Genomic DNA, 17,645 nt, shown 5'->3' on the forward strand with positions numbered 1-17,645 from the left:
GTATTTTGTATGTTTTCTTCAAGTAAGACACAACATTTATGAAAGAGATTTTTGTTTTGATCAAATGAATAACAAAAAAGCATAACGGCAAATACATCTGAACAGATGAAGGAACAGGATTTCCCTTTTTTATTTTAATTCACTGCCACCTCTTTCTACATCTTCCAGCAAGATCAACATTTCAGTATTTCCATCAACTGCAAAGCAAGGACAATTCAAACATGTGCAAACATGCTGGGTACAGTGGGTCACCAATCCTGAAAGGCAGAGCTTTACCTCCATTGTCCACATTTTTCTCCAGGGTGTAAAAAGTGTGGCTTCAAGGGGAGAAAGAGAGAGAGGGAGGGAGGGAAGGAAGGAGGGAGGGATGCTCAGCTTTAGATGCCAGTTTCCTGACAAGAAGTCATTTTCATGATAAGTCATCTGCAAAAGCTGTGCAGTCAAGAAGCTTTGTATTTGTCTCCTATGTAACATACTCCACATAGCAATCATTTCTATCCAAATGGACATATCCAAATCTAATGTTGTGGCAGCAAAACTGCCCTGTGATGAGGCACCCTGATCATTAAAAAAAGACAAGAGGCATCTTTGTAAAGCATTTGGTGCTACATGATTCCTTCAGTGCTTCCTCCGGAAGGAAGACTTCCCTGAAAATTATTTCACTCCTTTTTTTAAACTGAACTTGGTGCAACCCTTTCAGGTTACTTTGAAGAAAAATGTTGAATCAATCCACATTCTAAAATGCCTCAGAAAGAAGCAAAATCCCAGCAGTAAATCCACCTAATTAAGTGAGGGTGTATCTAGCCCATAGCTATTATCACTTCTCAGCTTAATATTTTTAAACTGTATGTGGAGCAGGCAGTAAGCTCTTCTCATTATTTCTCAAATGAAGCTGAGTAGATCTAACCCAAATTATGGCAAGATAAACCAGACAACTTAAGTGATGAAAATTATACTTTTCCCTCTGCTTTAGGGACGCTTCTGGCTCATCTGTCCTCTGATCAAGGTGAGCCTGATAAAGCTGAAAATTACACTGTGTGACTGGATTGTATGAGATTATCTTTCCCCTGAGAAGTGATTTATTTTAGTAACTCTTAATGAATAAGAAACTTTCTGCTCCAACACGCTGCTCTTCTTGTGTGGGCATGGCTCCTTATTGCTTTGAGTGAGAGATCACATAAAGGAAATGGAGAATCTGAGTGGCTACATCTTCTTCATGGTTCAAAGACAATTTTGTGTTATAAGATAGACCTTCAGGGACCACCAATTCCATAAAAAGTGAAAATTGATGTCATCAGTTCGTGGGTTTAACTGCAAAAGTCACTGGCATATCTTCCACTTTTTGAGTGTGAGGGAAGTCCAGTTTTGGTTTTGAGGGATCTTGCTTTGTAGAATTTGGGGGTGCTCGACCTTTAGATGATTCCAGGAGATGTTGCATGTTAAGTCTGAAAATAAGGCGAGGATCTGGTCCAGAAAGAGATGGGCAATTGCAGCTCTCTCTTATTTTAAGAGCCTGTGAACACATGGGAAAACAAATCAAATAGGAAAAACAAGAAAGGTTTCAGTCAATGACTTTGGCTTTCCAGACAGGTTTGCATTTGCACATTGGTTAGTGTAATAATGAGCCTGAATTGTTACTGAACAACTGCTCAACAGAAACCAGGAATTCCTGAGACAAAATGGAGCAACATGGTAAAACAATGTGGAAAATGAAAAGTGAAATTATTTTCTCACACCGTGATCTCCAAGGATGGATGCTCTAAAAGGTACAACATAATTAAACAGGAAGTTCTCCAATGTTTTCTGTGATACTTGTCCACATCAGTACCTTTTAATTTATATTCATATAAACTAAACTTTTTGTAGCCCTTTCAGGCCACTTTGAAGAAAAAAGTTGAATCAATCCATACTCTAAAATGCCTGAGAGAGAAGAAAAATCCCAGCAGGAACTCCACTTAATTAAGTGGGGGTATATCCAGCCCACAGCCCACAGCCCCAGCCCACATACTGCACTCAGCTTTATATTTTTATATTTATATTTACATTCAAATGCAAATGAAAATGACTGCATCAAGGAAAAAAGGGCTCTGAATAATTTACTTCCTCAGATATGTTCTATTATTGAAGTAACTATACATGGATGTCTGACTCCAAAAAGGAGGGAAAATCTCCAATAACATAATGGACTTTTAACTGTTTGGCACAGAGATCCAGATGGTTCATCAGTGTAGCTAAGCTCCTGTTACACAAGTGATCTCATCTCCAAGAAGCATTTGGAGTATTCCAAGTCTCCAAGTATGATGAGAAAATCATGTCACAAGAAAATAATGTCTATAGAACGTAACAATTTCTCTGGATAAAAAGATCAGCAGTAAGAGACCAAACTTTTAGTTAGTCCTGCTCAATGAGTAAGTGCCATTGCTTGCATTTCACAAGTAAGAAAATAGGGGCACAAAGGAGCCAGAGAATCTCCTAGAGAACCAAAATTCATTAGCACAAGCACATTCCCCCCAGATCTGTCTGCCTGGCAACCTGAGAAAGGAATGACAGTGGATGAATCTCACATCTCAAAGGCTCTGTGGAGAAATTGATACCAACCTGTTCAAAGTCAGCTCTTCTAAAGGATGCTTAAATTGTGTTCATTGTAAAGCTGAACATACCTTAATTAGACCACACAAACTGGCAGCTCCTGTGTTTGGCACACAACAAGTGATGAGGTGCTTTGTAAGCAGCTGTACACAGAACTACTGGATCCATGGATCCTCCTAGAACTCATTTAAGCTAATTAAGAAAAGTAGATTCTATGTATCATATAGCAAAATAGAACTCTAGAACTCTAGCTCTAGAGGGTTCTACATCTCCACTGAGAACTACTTTTTCAAGACCTGCAAAATGAAACACCAAGACCAGAACAAGTCTGATGGTTACCATTAATCAATGGTCACTGTGGTATGATCACATTTGTTCAATATTGTCCTGACCTCAATTAACAGCATAAACCATGGGCAGATTTACATCCAGCTCTGTTTTTAATCCTTTTATAGAGAAACAGTTCAAATGTGCATTTTATTCCACTTCATAATCATGGATTCCTGAAATGCAATGGCCAGAGCTGCCCTGAGTGGTAGCCAGGTGCTTCCTGGCCAATATTTGGGACTGACAGCAGAAAACACATGCTGATTCATTTGTTCTAGATGGATTCATGAGGAGGAAGACAAAATACAGTTTTCATAGCAGTCCTAGCGTTGCATTGTAGACAGAGCAGAAATTTTTAATCTGCTTTATATCCACTAGCTTTGTCTGAAATATCAAACCAAATATTCCAGTACAGCTCTGCACAAGTATTTGCCCATCATTTTGAAACACTTTGATATTCTTCCACAGGAGGCACTGGAAACATCTTACTACAGCAGATTTTAAAATAGAAGAGCAGAGCTTCTTAACTCATTTTTATCTATAAGGAGGTTCCAAAACATATTTCTCCTCTAACTTTACTACAGTGAACTGATAGAATTTGCTGTAAATGGCTAGAAACAAACAGAATTTAAAATTAACAAACGGTTTTGGAAAAAGACACATTCCAAAAATGTAGCAAGAGTTCCTCCAGTTGTTTCTTGCTGAAATGTAAAATTCAAATTACTGGATACACAAGTCTGGATTAGGCATGCAAATACTGTTCCTGTCTAAGTTTTTAAAAATATGACTAAAGCTTTCACAGCTTGTTTTTCTACAGCTGTTTCTATGATTGTCCACGTAGTCACCAGATGTAACTGTACTGCTGAACACTCTCCTGCTTCAGTGACCAATCCATTCCTAAACTGACATTTGTGATAAACCAAGAGTTTTCTCTTGTTCTCTTCTAGAACATAAGCTGCTGCAAGACTGCATTAATGTCAAGCAGTGTTATTCAAGGCAAATGGGAATATAAAGATTTAGGCTGCATCCTGGAAAAGGCAACATAATCCTCTTTAAAACTAATTTAGCAATTTTGTATCTCTCAGTTTTCTTGGCTAAACAGTACCTGACCTATTTCCATAGTTTCACTCACCTGAAGTCCCAACAGCAAAGATAAAGACCAGTACTTCAGGTGAACATTCTTACCCTGTGGTTCTTGCTAGACATAAAGATGTGCAAGGGGGTAGAGGGGAGGAATTCAACATCAGCACCTCACATGCCAGTGAAAAACTCCAGATATGGAAAGAAAAGCCAGGTTAACTTGTCACCTCCCTGCTCAGGACAGCAGTTACACATTCCAGTGAGGGCAGCCACCTGCCTGCTGATTGGTTCAGGAGATCCCAAATAAAACATCCAAACTCTTGCTTGTAAGTTACAAAGGTGAAGCTGTTTTTCTTGTTAATACAACCACAGTCACCTCCTGCAATGTTTGGGAGCAGGGAAGGCAGAATTAGCCAGGTCTCCCTCATCCTATCACCTCCATGTAAATGTAAAGCTACCAGCAGAGGCAAATAGAAAAATAAGTAATTTTTAGCTCCCAATATTAATCCCTCACACTGTCACAGACACCAGACTACCTGCTGGTCTCAAGCCCTTAGAGTCTTAATGAAGTAGCAGTAAAAAGATGACTAAAGGAATTGACAGACTTTACTGGATAGAGAAGAAAAGCAGCTTATATACAATGCTAATACTTCCAACCTTCCATTGATGTTGGCATAGGAAAGAGAAATTGTGACAAAATATTTAATAACTTTTTAGGGAGGATAGAAATGCAGGTCAGTGATTTTTATTCTTGTTTCTATGTTGATATGGCTTAATTAATGTATTCTAGTACTAGAATTAACTAGTAATGTTAATTTATGAAGTAATGTTCACATGATAAGCAAAGGGCAAATATACCAACCTGCTTTTGAAAAGGAAGGAAAATAAATGTATCTCCCATATCAAAAGGCAGCAGAGGAAAAAGCATTAACTACACAAAAATTAATAAAAAAGGCAGCAGAGGAAAAAGTATTAACTACACAAAAATTAATAAAAATAATAAGAGCCAATGTGGATTTGACAAAACCAGGTGTTGCCAAAGTAAATGAATTAACTTTTTTTGACAAGTTAAATGACCTAGCAAACAATACAAGCAGTGCAATTGATATATCCCAACTTATTATTAGACTCTAAATGACCTCACCATGGCATTTCCACAAGAAAGTGGAAACAGGACTTACAGTGAATCAAAAATGGAATCTGAGCCAACAACATGATGCTAAAAAAGCAAATGTCACATCAAGATGAATTTTTGTATCACAGGCAAGGCTCAGTAGATAACTTCTGCTTTATTCAGTGCTGCATTTGAACAGCATACTTGGAAACAGATACTGCCCCAAGTCAGAGAACATGAAAATAAAACATTGAGATCAACTAAAAGATTCTGCAGCTTCTCTCTGGCACTACACTCCCACAGTCTCTCTGTCTCCAGAACAATGATCATCTTCTCACTCCTATATAAAATTATTTTATGATTTCTTTTTCTGAAAATAAAACATATCTCTCTAGCCTCCATGCAGGAATTCTAAGAGATTTGAGTTTCCTATTTAAGAGTGTACTCTGTTTTCCTGGTTTGCTATCCTAACACCTCTCTGTCTGAGGGGAAAACACTTTCAAAACACAGCAAATCTTTTTTATTTGTTTTATTTCATTTCCAGGACAGCATCACTTTTTAACTGCTTATGGCTCTCTTGTGTACTGATTCCTCTGTGTGGCTGTAGCTTCCAGCTTGCTCAGAAAACCAGATGTAACATCTTTAACACTCATTTGATTTGCTCTCAGGCTTTTAATGACTTGAAAGGGATCCCTGTGATAGTTCCCCTTTAATTTACACTTCCTGAGACTGTTCAGTCACCTCATTCAGATGTGACATTTCATTACCTGAAGAAAAATTCTCACTTTATATGATTGCATCTTATTGTGAACCTGCTTAAAAGTCTTTAGAGAAAGATTAGAGAAGTCCAAAATCTTGTCCCTATTTGTCCCAGCTATAGTAGCTGGTCTAATAGGAGATGTATTGTCCTGAAACCATTTCAGCTCCAAAAAGAGCAGCACATGAAACCAAATAATCTCATGATGGATCTGACACTGAGGCTTAAGAAGCATCAGTTTCTTCACAGAGAGACACTAGAGACAAAAAGGCCTTTTTTGATAATCTGGCTTCTCTCCTGGGCTCTGAATATCTTATGGAAATTAATATATGGTAAACATTCTGTTCTAAAGAGCTCAAAGCACATGAACAATGAAACAAAAAGCTGATATTGAGCAACAATAAAAACCTGGGGTTCCCTTTCCATGCCTGAAATCCAGCCTGAAGGCAGCAGCTCCCAGAAGAAGAGGAGTCAATGCTGCAGACAAGAAGCTCCTCTACACATTTTCTTTCATCTTTATTCTAGTTTTGTAGCGCCAACCTCACTTACTTTGTGAACTGCTAAAAACAGGAAGCATTCAGCCCCTGTTTTCTCATCCTACTCCAAAGAATGTTTAAGGTAAAAGGCAAACAAAAACATCTCCCCTCAATTATCTTCTGGAAGATCTTCCCAGCCTTCCCTGCTCTTGGAAGTGAGAGCAGCTGTAAGAAGATGGGAGCTGCTCCACCTGCTAAACTATGAGAGATGAGACAGAAATAACAGTTCTACACAGTTGCTCAGTTCTTTAACTTATTTGCTCAGGCCTGGGGTAGAACATAAGAAGTAATTTATTTCATTACTTCTTTATAAGCCAGTCAACAACTACATGAAAATAAACGATCCTGAACCCTTTATGTTCAATCTAGCTAAAATTGAGGCTCCACAACAAAAATAATTTTCTATTCAGCTGCTCAAATGTGTTAGAAAATCCATCAAAAGCATTCTCCCAGCCTGTTTTTGCAAAGTACAAGCTTTGTGTATATTAATTTGAAATATCCAGTCTAGCCACTCTCCAGCCTCCTATCCCTAATGCTGACTTTGATTTATGCCATCATTTAGAATATTTACTGTATTCATTCTCATCAAAGGATTCATGAAACTCTTTTTTTTCTCCTTTGAAGTCAGCAAACACCTCAACATTTTAGAGCTCCCTCTGCCAATAAATCTTCAAGTGTCTTTACAGTTTGGAACTAAGAAAGACTTAAAGGGACAGAGTTTAAAAAAAAAAAAAGGAGAAGAATAGTTGGTTATAAAAAAGAGTATTTCCAAACACAGTTTAGCTTGCTGAAAAACAGTGTTGTAGTGGAGTGCTTTAACACTCTATTTTATTTTTTTTTTATTTGCTACAAAAGCAAGAGAAGTCAAGACAATTCAGGGATCCAACTCAAAAACTGCCTTTCCAAAATGGCAAAAAAATAGAAAGGGTGGATGAGACCTGTGGCACTGTTACATCTATATCAAAAGGCCATTCAAAAGAAAAAATTTTCTACTTTGATCAGAAATCAGAAAAAAACCCCAAACCTCATGGAATATAATTACATTTTACCTGTGCTATCTTTTAATAAAACCTTTGAGGTTGAAAGTTTTGCAATGGAGAATTTCTGTAAGGATAAAGAGAAAGGTAAGCATGGTGCTATCAGAGTAAATTGGGAATCAATACCAAAGCAGGTAATTAATCAATTAATACCAAACTACTTCAGGCAAGTTTCCTCAGAGGAGAAGCCACTTCCCTGAGCCCTGCTCACCTCTGGGATGAGGCGCTCCAGGTGCTCAGCCCTGTTCTCATGGGAAGGGTGTGTGGAGAGCCACTCTGGCAGCTTGGGCTGCCCCTGCATGGCCTCTGCCAGCTCCATCTGCTGCCAGAACACGCTGCTGGCTCTGACATCCACACAGGCCTGGCAAGAGATGGGAAACAGAAACACCAATGTGTCACAGACATTTTTTCATAGAAATCCTTTCCTTCAGATTCGTGCATCGTCTGGGAAGCAAGGGCCTCAGAAGAGAATGTAAACAATTGTTATCAGCTGCTGTGAAATGCAATGGGATGCACCTGTGATTGGTTCACGTTCCCATGTTTATAATTAAAGGCCAATCACAGGAGCAAGCTGGGGACAGAGTCCCTGGACACAACTTTGTTAGAGATTCTTCCATTCTATTCTTAGCTTAGCAGCTCGGCAACTTCTCTCTTTATTCCTATTAGTATAGTAATAATGTATTATATATCATATATCAATAAATCCAGCCTTCTGATCAAGAAACAAGATTCTCGTCTTTCTCTCACCCCAAGCAACCCACTCAGGTCGCTGTAATACCAAAGGATGCTTAAAGTAATAAATACACAGTGTAATTGATACTGAATTACAAAAGACATCTTAAATTTTAAGTTTCTAAAGAACGTCTAGATGGTCCATACACCTGACAGGAATAAGCTGTTCCAAAATATCTAAAAGCAATAAAAAACTCATGCACACACTGGATCTATTCCTTTTAATACCTGTGCTTTAAAAAAACTTACATCTGAGTTATGAAAATTCAACAGGAAGGAAAGGTTTACCATTTCTGCCCTATACTTGCTCTTTAAAAAAAGCTCAGTGCAAATTCAAAGTTATATTTACTAGAACAAATTAATCATTTCCACAGATCTAGGCAAAGTTACAGGAAGAAGTTGAGAGTAAAAATATAAGGTGATAATAAATCATACTTAAATATACCTAAAAAGTAACTGGAAATGCTTTTCTGTAATTGATTACACAGCCTTCCATGGGTGATCTGTGGAATCCATGACAATAAAACAGGAATTCTGTAGAATTCCTGACTCTCTTCAAGAAGTATATATTTAATCATAGAAAGCCAGAAAACAGTAACTTTTAGAATTGCTTTTGTGTATCACCACAGACTTCTCTATTTTTAGGTTTAAGTATAAAAGAAAAATAAACAAGATTTCTTACACTGACCTTTATTAGCTAAGAAAAAAAAAAAGGGACTAGTGGGCAGAAGATAAGAAAATTATTTCTTCCCATTCCCTCTCCCAGGAACAGATATGGTGCTTTATCCTTTGAATTTATTCATTTAAATTACTATTATAAAAAGGTTATCTGCACAACCAGAGAAATGTTCATATGTCACTTGACTAATTTACTTCTGGTATGGCCCTACTTTTGCAGTATTAGAAAGCAGTGAGCACAAACACAGTAATTACATTTTTTTAATTGATTGTATTATTCCCTTAGACAACTTCAAATTACAAATGCAGTTCTAATCCCAGAATCAAAGCTAATTTTTAGAACCCTTCCTCAAAGTAATATTAATAACTATGAAAAGGAAATTTTGCTAATGAAATATTAACACTAGATGGTGCTGCTCTCAATGGTATCTCATACATAAGTCCATTGCACTTAGCCAGAAATCAGAGCTGGTTCAGTTCCTTTAATATAGAATTAAATTCCCCAGGGGGAAAAAAAGTAATTGAAAAAATAAACTATGAAAAAATGCTGAGTAGCTTCAGACCAAATTATTGCATTGCTTCAGCAAAGCTGTATTGTTGTTATGGCTGTATTTCACTTAAATCTTTAAATCTTTACATATAATTAAATCCTACTTATGCAAGATCCCTATTTAGAGTTCTCCTCTTTACAAACACATGGGGTTTCTTTTAATAGCAACAAACTACAAGGAAAGGAGACTGTGCAGGTAGTGCACAACTTTACACACCTCAATGTTATTACATCCAATTAGCCACAATGACTTTGTCTTTCCCTAAAAGCTCTTTTATTTCCCACCACTTCATAAAACTACAGATCTTCACAAACTTACAGTTTACCTCCATATGAAGAATGAAACTCCCTCTGACTGTAACAGAAACTGAAAAATGTCTGGTACTTATTTTTTTGCTAATTTTATTTTTTTGCTAATAAAACCAATCAGTTGTAGTTACCTTTGCAGCAAACTGAAGTCCCACTTTATCAGCTTCAGCCTCCAGGGTTCTGCTGTAGGGTCTATCAAACATGAACTGCAAAGAAACACATCAAAGTTCTGTTGCTGGGTCTGGAATGTGTACCAAGATAGAGCCTCATAGCTGTGTTTTAACCTTCTCATAAGGAGTGGGGTTTATCTATCTAATGCTCACATTGCATGTGATCAGTATTAATTTTCTTAATGTAATCTCTAATTCCATTATGTGTAACTCATTGATCCTGTATTCAGTTGAAATTAATTCAAATTAGTTGCATTTTCATGGGCACTATCAGCAGCCATTCTCATTTTGCAGCAACTGAAAGCTAAATACCAACTTTTCACCAGAACTTTTCCACTTCACTCTTTTATTGACATCAAGATTTTTCTTGCAGAAACTGTATGTAAAAAATTCCAGTGGTTCCCTAAACTTTAAGCATGGTATCATCTATTTCTGATGGCAAACTGGAATGTAACCATAAATATTTGCATGCAGAAATCACTCCTTTGCCATGACTATCCCTAACAAGCTTCAAACTGCTCTTGAGAAATCAAACTAGAAGACATAAAGCTGACCAAACTCCTGTCCCATTTTTCTAGAGCATTAACACACCTAAGAGGCAGTGGTGGCTTTCTCAAATGTAATTCATGTAGATTTGGGCAGCCTTAGCCTAGTCTGTCATGTTATAGTAAATGCAAATCAGGACTTGTTTAAACAGCCTGCTCCTGCAGAGATAAGGAACCTGTCACAACATCCTGGTTTAGTCATCCATTAGGAAATGTCAACTGTGCAAGGTTAGAGAAGAGAGAAAGGCCTATCAGCTCAAAAAGGTTCTATCAGCTCTTTATCTGGCTAGAGAAATTTGTCCGCCTTAAAAGTTTCAGGGGAAAAAGCCCCAAAACCAAAACTAGAAACCACAAACCAATTTGAAATGAAGAGCACCAGAGAAGTGGTTCAGTCCCTTGAGTACATAAAGGTAGCTGTAACTTTTTGCTGCTTTCCAAAGTAGGACTGATAGTTTTTCTTTCCTAAGTCAAAAACAGAAGCCAACCAAATCTGGTTTTAAAAGCCAAACATGCTGGTTTAGAAGTAAGCAGAGATGAGGTCACTTTTTAAATTTTTAGTTTCCATTCAGACCTTAAACATTGTAATTATAAATATATTTTTTAAATCCTCTGATGATAAAGTAATTCCTTGAAGTGGAATTCATGGTTTTATTGCCTTGAAAAGTGTTCCAGGTCTGTTGGTGCACATATATTCACTAAACAGCAAAGAAGCCCCTGGCTAGTCTGTCATATATTCCTGAAGCACCATTTCCTAGTTAGCCAGATAAACCATTTGATTAATTATTAATCACTTTTTAAACAGAGAAATTAAATTTGTAACCTACAAAAAAGTCCTGAGGTATCTAACCTACAGTGGTATTCATCAGCTACTGAAAAATGGAATTGTTTAAAAAATCTTTTGTGAATGTGCTAGAGTGAAAAATTAAAACTTCAAACTCTGATCTAAAATTCTTGTCAGAAATTTGATAGAAAAAAAGATGAATTTTATTTTTTCAATTTCATTATCAGAGCTGCCTGTGTATGTTGAATAAAAGGGAGTTCCAGGGATGTTGACTGCCCAAAACACCAGTTTTTACATGAAATAAAAATCTTATGGTGTGAGGTGGAGAAGAAAGGAGGATGAAGTACTGCACCTGCACATACTGGTGTGTGGGGCATGAGTAAAACTCAGAGCCATGCTTGGTGTTATTCCAAGAATAATTCCTAGGCTTTAGTTCCCATATAAAATACCTGCTGCTCTATAACAAAACCAATATGTTTCAGTCCAGAAATACAAGCTTAAGGAACAACTCCAAGTAAATGTAATAAGAAAAGTTAACAATTTATTAAGGAAAGAAACTCCATTATCTTTGGGGGAAAGGCAGAACTGAAGCTCTCATGCCCAAAGGCCTACAAAGAATCACTGGGAAACACTTAGAGTCAATAATAAAAAATACACAATAGTCACCAGGTCAAAAAGTCAAGCCTCTAAGGACATAAGAGAAAAACAAATATTGAAACAGAAGCAAGTACCACAGCGTGGCTCAAATAACCCTTTCACAGAATGGGATGCTAAAGCTTTACAAAGCAAAATACAGTTCTGGAAGAAGAGGAAGAGAAACATCCTGAGAAAATGTGCAGAACAATTCACTTTCATGTAAGTACAACAGGCAAATACTGAATGAGAGAAACAGACACTGCACTCCTGGGTGACTAAAAAATCTCAGTTTCCTATTCAGTTTCTTTTGTCTATGGGATCAAAGCTTTACAAGTATTTATCCCTTCAACATTACTGAAGTTTGCTCAGCCTTTAAACCAGGACAGAATCCCACAGATGATGTTTCCTTTGCACAGGACTCAGAACTTAAACCCTGACTCCCTTTCCAACCTAAAGCACAGCTCCAGCCCATGATGCCAAAACTCCATTCTCTGTGGAGAGGAGGAGATGCTGACAGGGAGTTGAATCTTGCTGTCTAAATTATGAGCAGTCTCAGGATTCATTCACACTTTGTTTTTGCCAAATTCAGCTCTTCAGAATGCTGGCTAGCATTCATCAATGTATTGGTTTCTTAGCTACATGTGCAAATATCCAAGCTCTTAGGAGATAATTTATGTTCAGAATCCACACATCTCCCCATTAGCATAAGAGCTACCAAAACAGATTGGTTATGTTTAATTTCTTGTTTTTGAGGAGCTGGAGGAAATCTCAGGAAAAACACCAAGTTAAAGAAACCAAAGAGATTTTTCACTTTAATTCAGATTCCAGTTTTATGATCTAAGCAAATTTCTATTTAAAAAAACCACACTTTTTAAAAAATAAATGGAGCAGTAACTGTCCAGAGAGTAAATTACACTGCTGAAGAAAACTGGCACCAGAAATCCTCTGAATTTTACTTTGCTGCAATATCTGCTGGCTGAAAAGATTATTTTAGTAACTTATACTATAGCATGGGTGTTTAAATTCTCAATTTTTTAATCTTGGAAATCATTCTTATCACTAACAATATATTTAAAGAATTCCATATATTTTATTTGGTTTAGGAAGAATTTAATAACTATTTAAAATAAAAACATGGCATTTTACCATATACAATTTTAAAGGACAAGTTACCTTTCTAAAAGACAATCATTTGTCTTAATTGGCAGCAGGTTCCTGCAGCCTGTGCAACTAAACCCAGTCATTTAGGGAAACCTAAAGTTCTTCAACATGACAAATGAAAATCAGCATCAACTAAAGCAGAATCAGATTTATGAGAACATATTCCATAACAGACTCAAATATTAATTTTTTGTTACATTTCTCCTCTTGCCTTTCTCCCCAAACTTACTACTTAGTTTAGCAAAAGAATAAAAATTATCATTCCAAGGAAATCAGGAAGGACAATAGAAAATGTCAGCCTTACCTCCTGCAACTTGCTCTGAATCCACTGGCCAACAACTGCCAAACTATCACGAGGACAGATGGCCCAAATCATTGTGAGAAAGATGAGTGAGAGGAAATCCAAGAAGTGAACCAGGCTGGCTTTCTCTGCCTGCAAACAGAAATTGTCTCATTTTCATTCCTTACTGTCTGACATTTCTTTAGAACATTAAGAGAATTTGGAAACACTTTAAAAGTCACTGATTTTTTTTTTTCCTGTGGAGCCACAGGAAGAGGGCAAGCACAACATTCCCTGCTTGTACCAAAACAAACAAACAAACAAACAAACAAAAAATCCAGTTGGATACAAGGTACTTTCAGGCCAGAATTCACTTAAGATGCAAACAGCTGGAACAAACACATTCTGCCTATCAGACCCTCTGAGAGACTCAAAGCTTCAGGTAGGATGGAGGCAACAAGCAGAAAAAGTTCGTCAGTAAAAAGGCCAGGAAACATCTCAGTGTGAATGAAAAATCTATAAAAATACCTCAAAAATTGTTCTTTACATTAAGTTGAGAAGAGATAACACATCACTGAGACAGGATCATCAATGGGATAAGGGAACAGTACACATAATGTATTTCTCTTTTATTTTCTGCTGCTTTCCTTTAAATTCAGAATCCATGAGATTATTCTGTTTCCCAGAGCTCTATCTGACATTGCAACAAATTGATCAGAGCATTTACAAACAGGATCATGCAATACTTCTCTCTGGGCCTGCTGGGTGACACTAGATGCCATACAAATAAGATAAGTTCTTTTTCATTATCAGAAATATCTTTTAGTCTAAAGGGTTGGTTGGCTGAACCAAGCCCAAGAAACCATGATGTTGCTCACCCAAAATCATACAAGAACCAAGCTCTGGGTATTCCAGAATTTGACATTCTAAAACTGAGTGCTCCAATAATAACAGTATCAAGTATTTTAAGATACTTTTTAAAGTTGCATACACTTCTCAGGTAATAATAATTATAGAAGTAAGAGAGTTACTGAGCAGCTCCAGTTCTTTATGCCTGTGCTGTAAGAGAGAGATCTGCAGACCAAGCTCTAAATGACTCTTGAAATTGAGTCATAATTTACCTGTACAGCTGTGAATAAAAGCCTGGCAGCCTCTGTGTTCACAGGGACCACCACAGGTCTTCTGACAGTTATTAAGTGCTACACAAATAATAAAGATCTACTGTAGCAGGCTACTCATTTCAAACTCAATTTTGCATTAATTAGATAGAGTCACAGTGAAAAGTTGGTTGGTAATGATAGGGAAAATCATAACTAGAGTAATTAGAATGAATAATTTAAGAATATTAGACATCTTTCTTTAAAGACTTACTGCATGTTCCAGCACAGCATGAGCTATTTCATGTCCTAAAATAAACGACAGCTGATGAATATCAGAAACTGCCTCCAGTAAGCCAGTAAAAACAAACACTTGACCATTCTGTAAACAAAGAGAATAAAAATTAAGTGGGAGACATATCAAGTGCTGTTTCAATATTATTATTTCTTGTGTGGTGTACAACTTACTGGAAGCACAAAAGCATTTACACCTGGTTCATCCACCACATGGATAACCCACTTGAGAGCTGAGACCTGGGGGATGTCCTTGTTGCTTTCAGACAAATGCCCAACAACTCTCTCCACAACCTGGTAGCGTGCATCTGCCTCAGGTAACATCTGATTTTTGAACTGCTCCATCCACTGAAAAAAAAATTCATTGGTCCTAATTTTTAAGGTGGACAAAAGTATACAAAACATGTAATTTGAAAATATCCTGTATTTGTGCTGTTCTTACCTCGTGTCTCTGACAGATGGGAATATGGATACATTTGGATATGGCTTATCAAGTTTCACTTTACAACAGGAAATCACAGAACTCAAAATTACAGGACAAGAACTTACAAAAATTACAATGGACAAGAAATAGTTAAGAATGTTTGCTACAAGCATGTTATATGCTTTGTAACCATTATGTGCTTCTCGTGGAAAGGGAATTCTAAAGAAGGATGGGGACAAGATGAGGAGGTAACAGATGAAGGGACCCCTCAGGGTTCTGAGCATGAAGTTCAAAACTCATCAAGGACACTACAAGGTTTGTTTGTCCACTTCATTAACAGGACTATCTCATCACTAAAAAAGCAACAATTTTTGAGTACTTTCAATTTCTTGTCTAAAGTCTTACCATATCATATTCCATCTGTGACAGCTCCCTAAAATGCTCTTTGTCAAACACCAAGAGTCGAGCACGCCCGGTGATGGGTGTCTCCTCCAGGTGGGTAAAATAAAACATGATAAACACAACTCCCAAGCTGCTGATACCCAGCAGGATCTTCCATTTGTTTTTTCTTGCACTCTCTTTGAAGAGTTCCCTTTTATTAGGAGGAAGTGACTTCCACCAATTTCTTATGCTCCTGTGAGATACAAACAGTGTTAACTCAGGACATTTTTGAAAAGGAATTTGTAACTGTATTCTCTATTTCAGCCTCATCTCATGTAGGAGCTTATGGGGGGTTATACTTTAATTGGCTTCCACTCCACTGCATTTCTTCCCTCCCACAGGAGAAGAAGGAATGCCCCTTAGTGTCTTGGTTCATCTCCCTCCACCACATGTAAATGAGAAGGAAAAGAGGAAAAAATACATCTAACACCTCTGATAATGGAAAAAAAGACCTCTTGTTGAGCAAACTGTCAGTCAAACAACACTACAAACACATCTGCCATCCCTCCCCACACTCACACTTTGCATGATGGGTCTTGCACTGAAAGGAAAGGAAGACAGTATTTTACCTGCCAAGAATGATGGCAAATAATTTCTGAGCTGGCTTCACAATAATCCAGAAAAGAGGAACTGGTGCAGCCTGAAGTGATGGTGATGTGTGAAAAGACCTGTTGATCTGAATGTTCCAAGCAGCAAAGTGACGTGGGGGTTGTCCTACAGAACTGATCAGGAGGGATGGGATCTTCTCCCCCAGTGCCTGAGAAGACTGGGAGAAAAACCTTCCTGAACCATGGTTTCCATTCCTGTACACTTCCTGTCCACTTGTGTGTGGGACATCCAAAAGACATCTCAGTCCTTTACCAATCAAGTTTCTATGGGAGTCAGGGTTTCCAGTCAAAAAGCAGTTTCTAGTATTTCCACTCAAATCCAAGCTTTGGCATCTGTTTCTGTCACCCTGACTCCGGCACCATCCTGTGTAAGACCTAGAGAGATTATTGCACTTCCCCTGCTTGCACAATGAAGCCAAATGAGACAAAATACAGTTTCTGCCCGACAGCTTTAGACCACAGATGATATTCATAACTTCTTTGGTTGGTCACCCTGAAAAAAAGAGAAAAAAAGAGCAGACTGGTATTAAGAAGCCCACCCACACAAGAAACTCTGCAAGGTTATTTCATTTTCCCCTGAACAGATACTATGTATTAGTTTGTCAACATCTGCATTGCACAAAAAGAGGTCACAGTCACAACTGCATCCGGTTACAGTTGTAAAACATCCAGCTGCTTCCGACTGTGAAAGATATCAGTATCTTGCATCAATGAGAATAAAACAAGGTGCGATTTATTTTTTTCCTTTCACTGATATTACCACCAGATCAGAGTAACTGCAGGTGTCCCTTGTGGGTCATCACCTTTCTGCGCGGGGCTCCTGCCCCCCCCCCCGGTGCCATTCCTATACATGAGGAAAACCAGGATCTTTGTGTCACAGACCTGTGAGCATATTGCTCGTACTTTACTCCTGGCCTAGAAACAAAACACGGCTAAACCAAGGCTCGGCCAGCCGGGAGCCTCTAGCTCACGGACATGGAAATGCCTTGGCACGGAACTGACCCGGGCCCTCCCGCCTGAGGGGCCCCGCCGCCGTCACTTTCACCCTCTGGCTGCGATCGCGGCCTCTGCTTCTCTCCCAGCCCCGCCACCCTGGGGGATAACCGCGATTATCGTGACATGGGCTGATGCGAGAAGCTGGGAATGGGGAATGAGGGAGACGAGTCACTCTGAGGCGCCCGCCCGGGTAATGGCGGGCGGGGAGGCGGGGGACAGCTCCGGCCGCCTCACAGCTGCGCGTCCCAGGGACCGACCTCCTCCACCGGGCTCCCCTACTCACCACCGCGGGAGGCGGCGGCGGAGGGGCCGGACCGCGGAGCCGGTGTCGATACAGAGCCGGGGTGGAGAGCGGGAGGTGGGACGGCACCGCGCCGCTGCAGCGGCCACCGGGGCCCCGCGTCCCTTCCCTCAGGCGGGGCCGCCGCCGTTCCCGCCGCCGCCGCTGCCCTCAGGCGGCGCCCGCCATTTTGTGGCAGCGCGGGGAGCAGAGGCGTCCCTCT

The 17,645-nt window shown here is 38.8% G+C and overlaps 1 protein-coding gene across 2 annotated transcripts; it reads right to left on the reverse strand.

Annotated features, from left to right (window-relative positions):
- Positions 1-234: 234 nt before the first annotated feature.
- On the reverse strand, positions 235-17,549 carry OMA1 (OMA1 zinc metallopeptidase). 2 transcript variants are annotated; one of them, XM_054285907.1, is made up of 9 exons: positions 17,426-17,549; positions 16,108-16,639; positions 15,503-15,731; positions 14,848-15,021; positions 14,654-14,761; positions 13,307-13,435; positions 9,841-9,915; positions 7,652-7,801; positions 235-1,513 (listed from the first exon to the last, which is right to left on the reverse strand). In XM_054285907.1, exons 2-9 carry the CDS (start codon positions 16,617-16,619, stop codon positions 1,295-1,297), a joined length of 1,596 nt encoding a protein of 531 aa, XP_054141882.1. In that variant the 5' UTR covers positions 16,620-16,639; positions 17,426-17,549; the 3' UTR covers positions 235-1,294. The 2 variants fall into 2 exon arrangements, with proteins under 2 accessions (XP_054141882.1, XP_054141883.1); XM_054285908.1 differs by lacking the exon at positions 7,652-7,801.
- Positions 17,550-17,645: the final 96 nt, after the last annotated feature.

Source organism: Melozone crissalis, unplaced genomic scaffold (assembly GCF_028551555.1).
Source record: "Melozone crissalis strain CALT ecotype California unplaced genomic scaffold, PUWL_Pcris_2 ptg000045l_1, whole genome shotgun sequence".
In the NCBI taxonomy this organism is placed as follows: domain Eukaryota; kingdom Metazoa; phylum Chordata; class Aves; order Passeriformes; family Passerellidae; genus Melozone; species Melozone crissalis.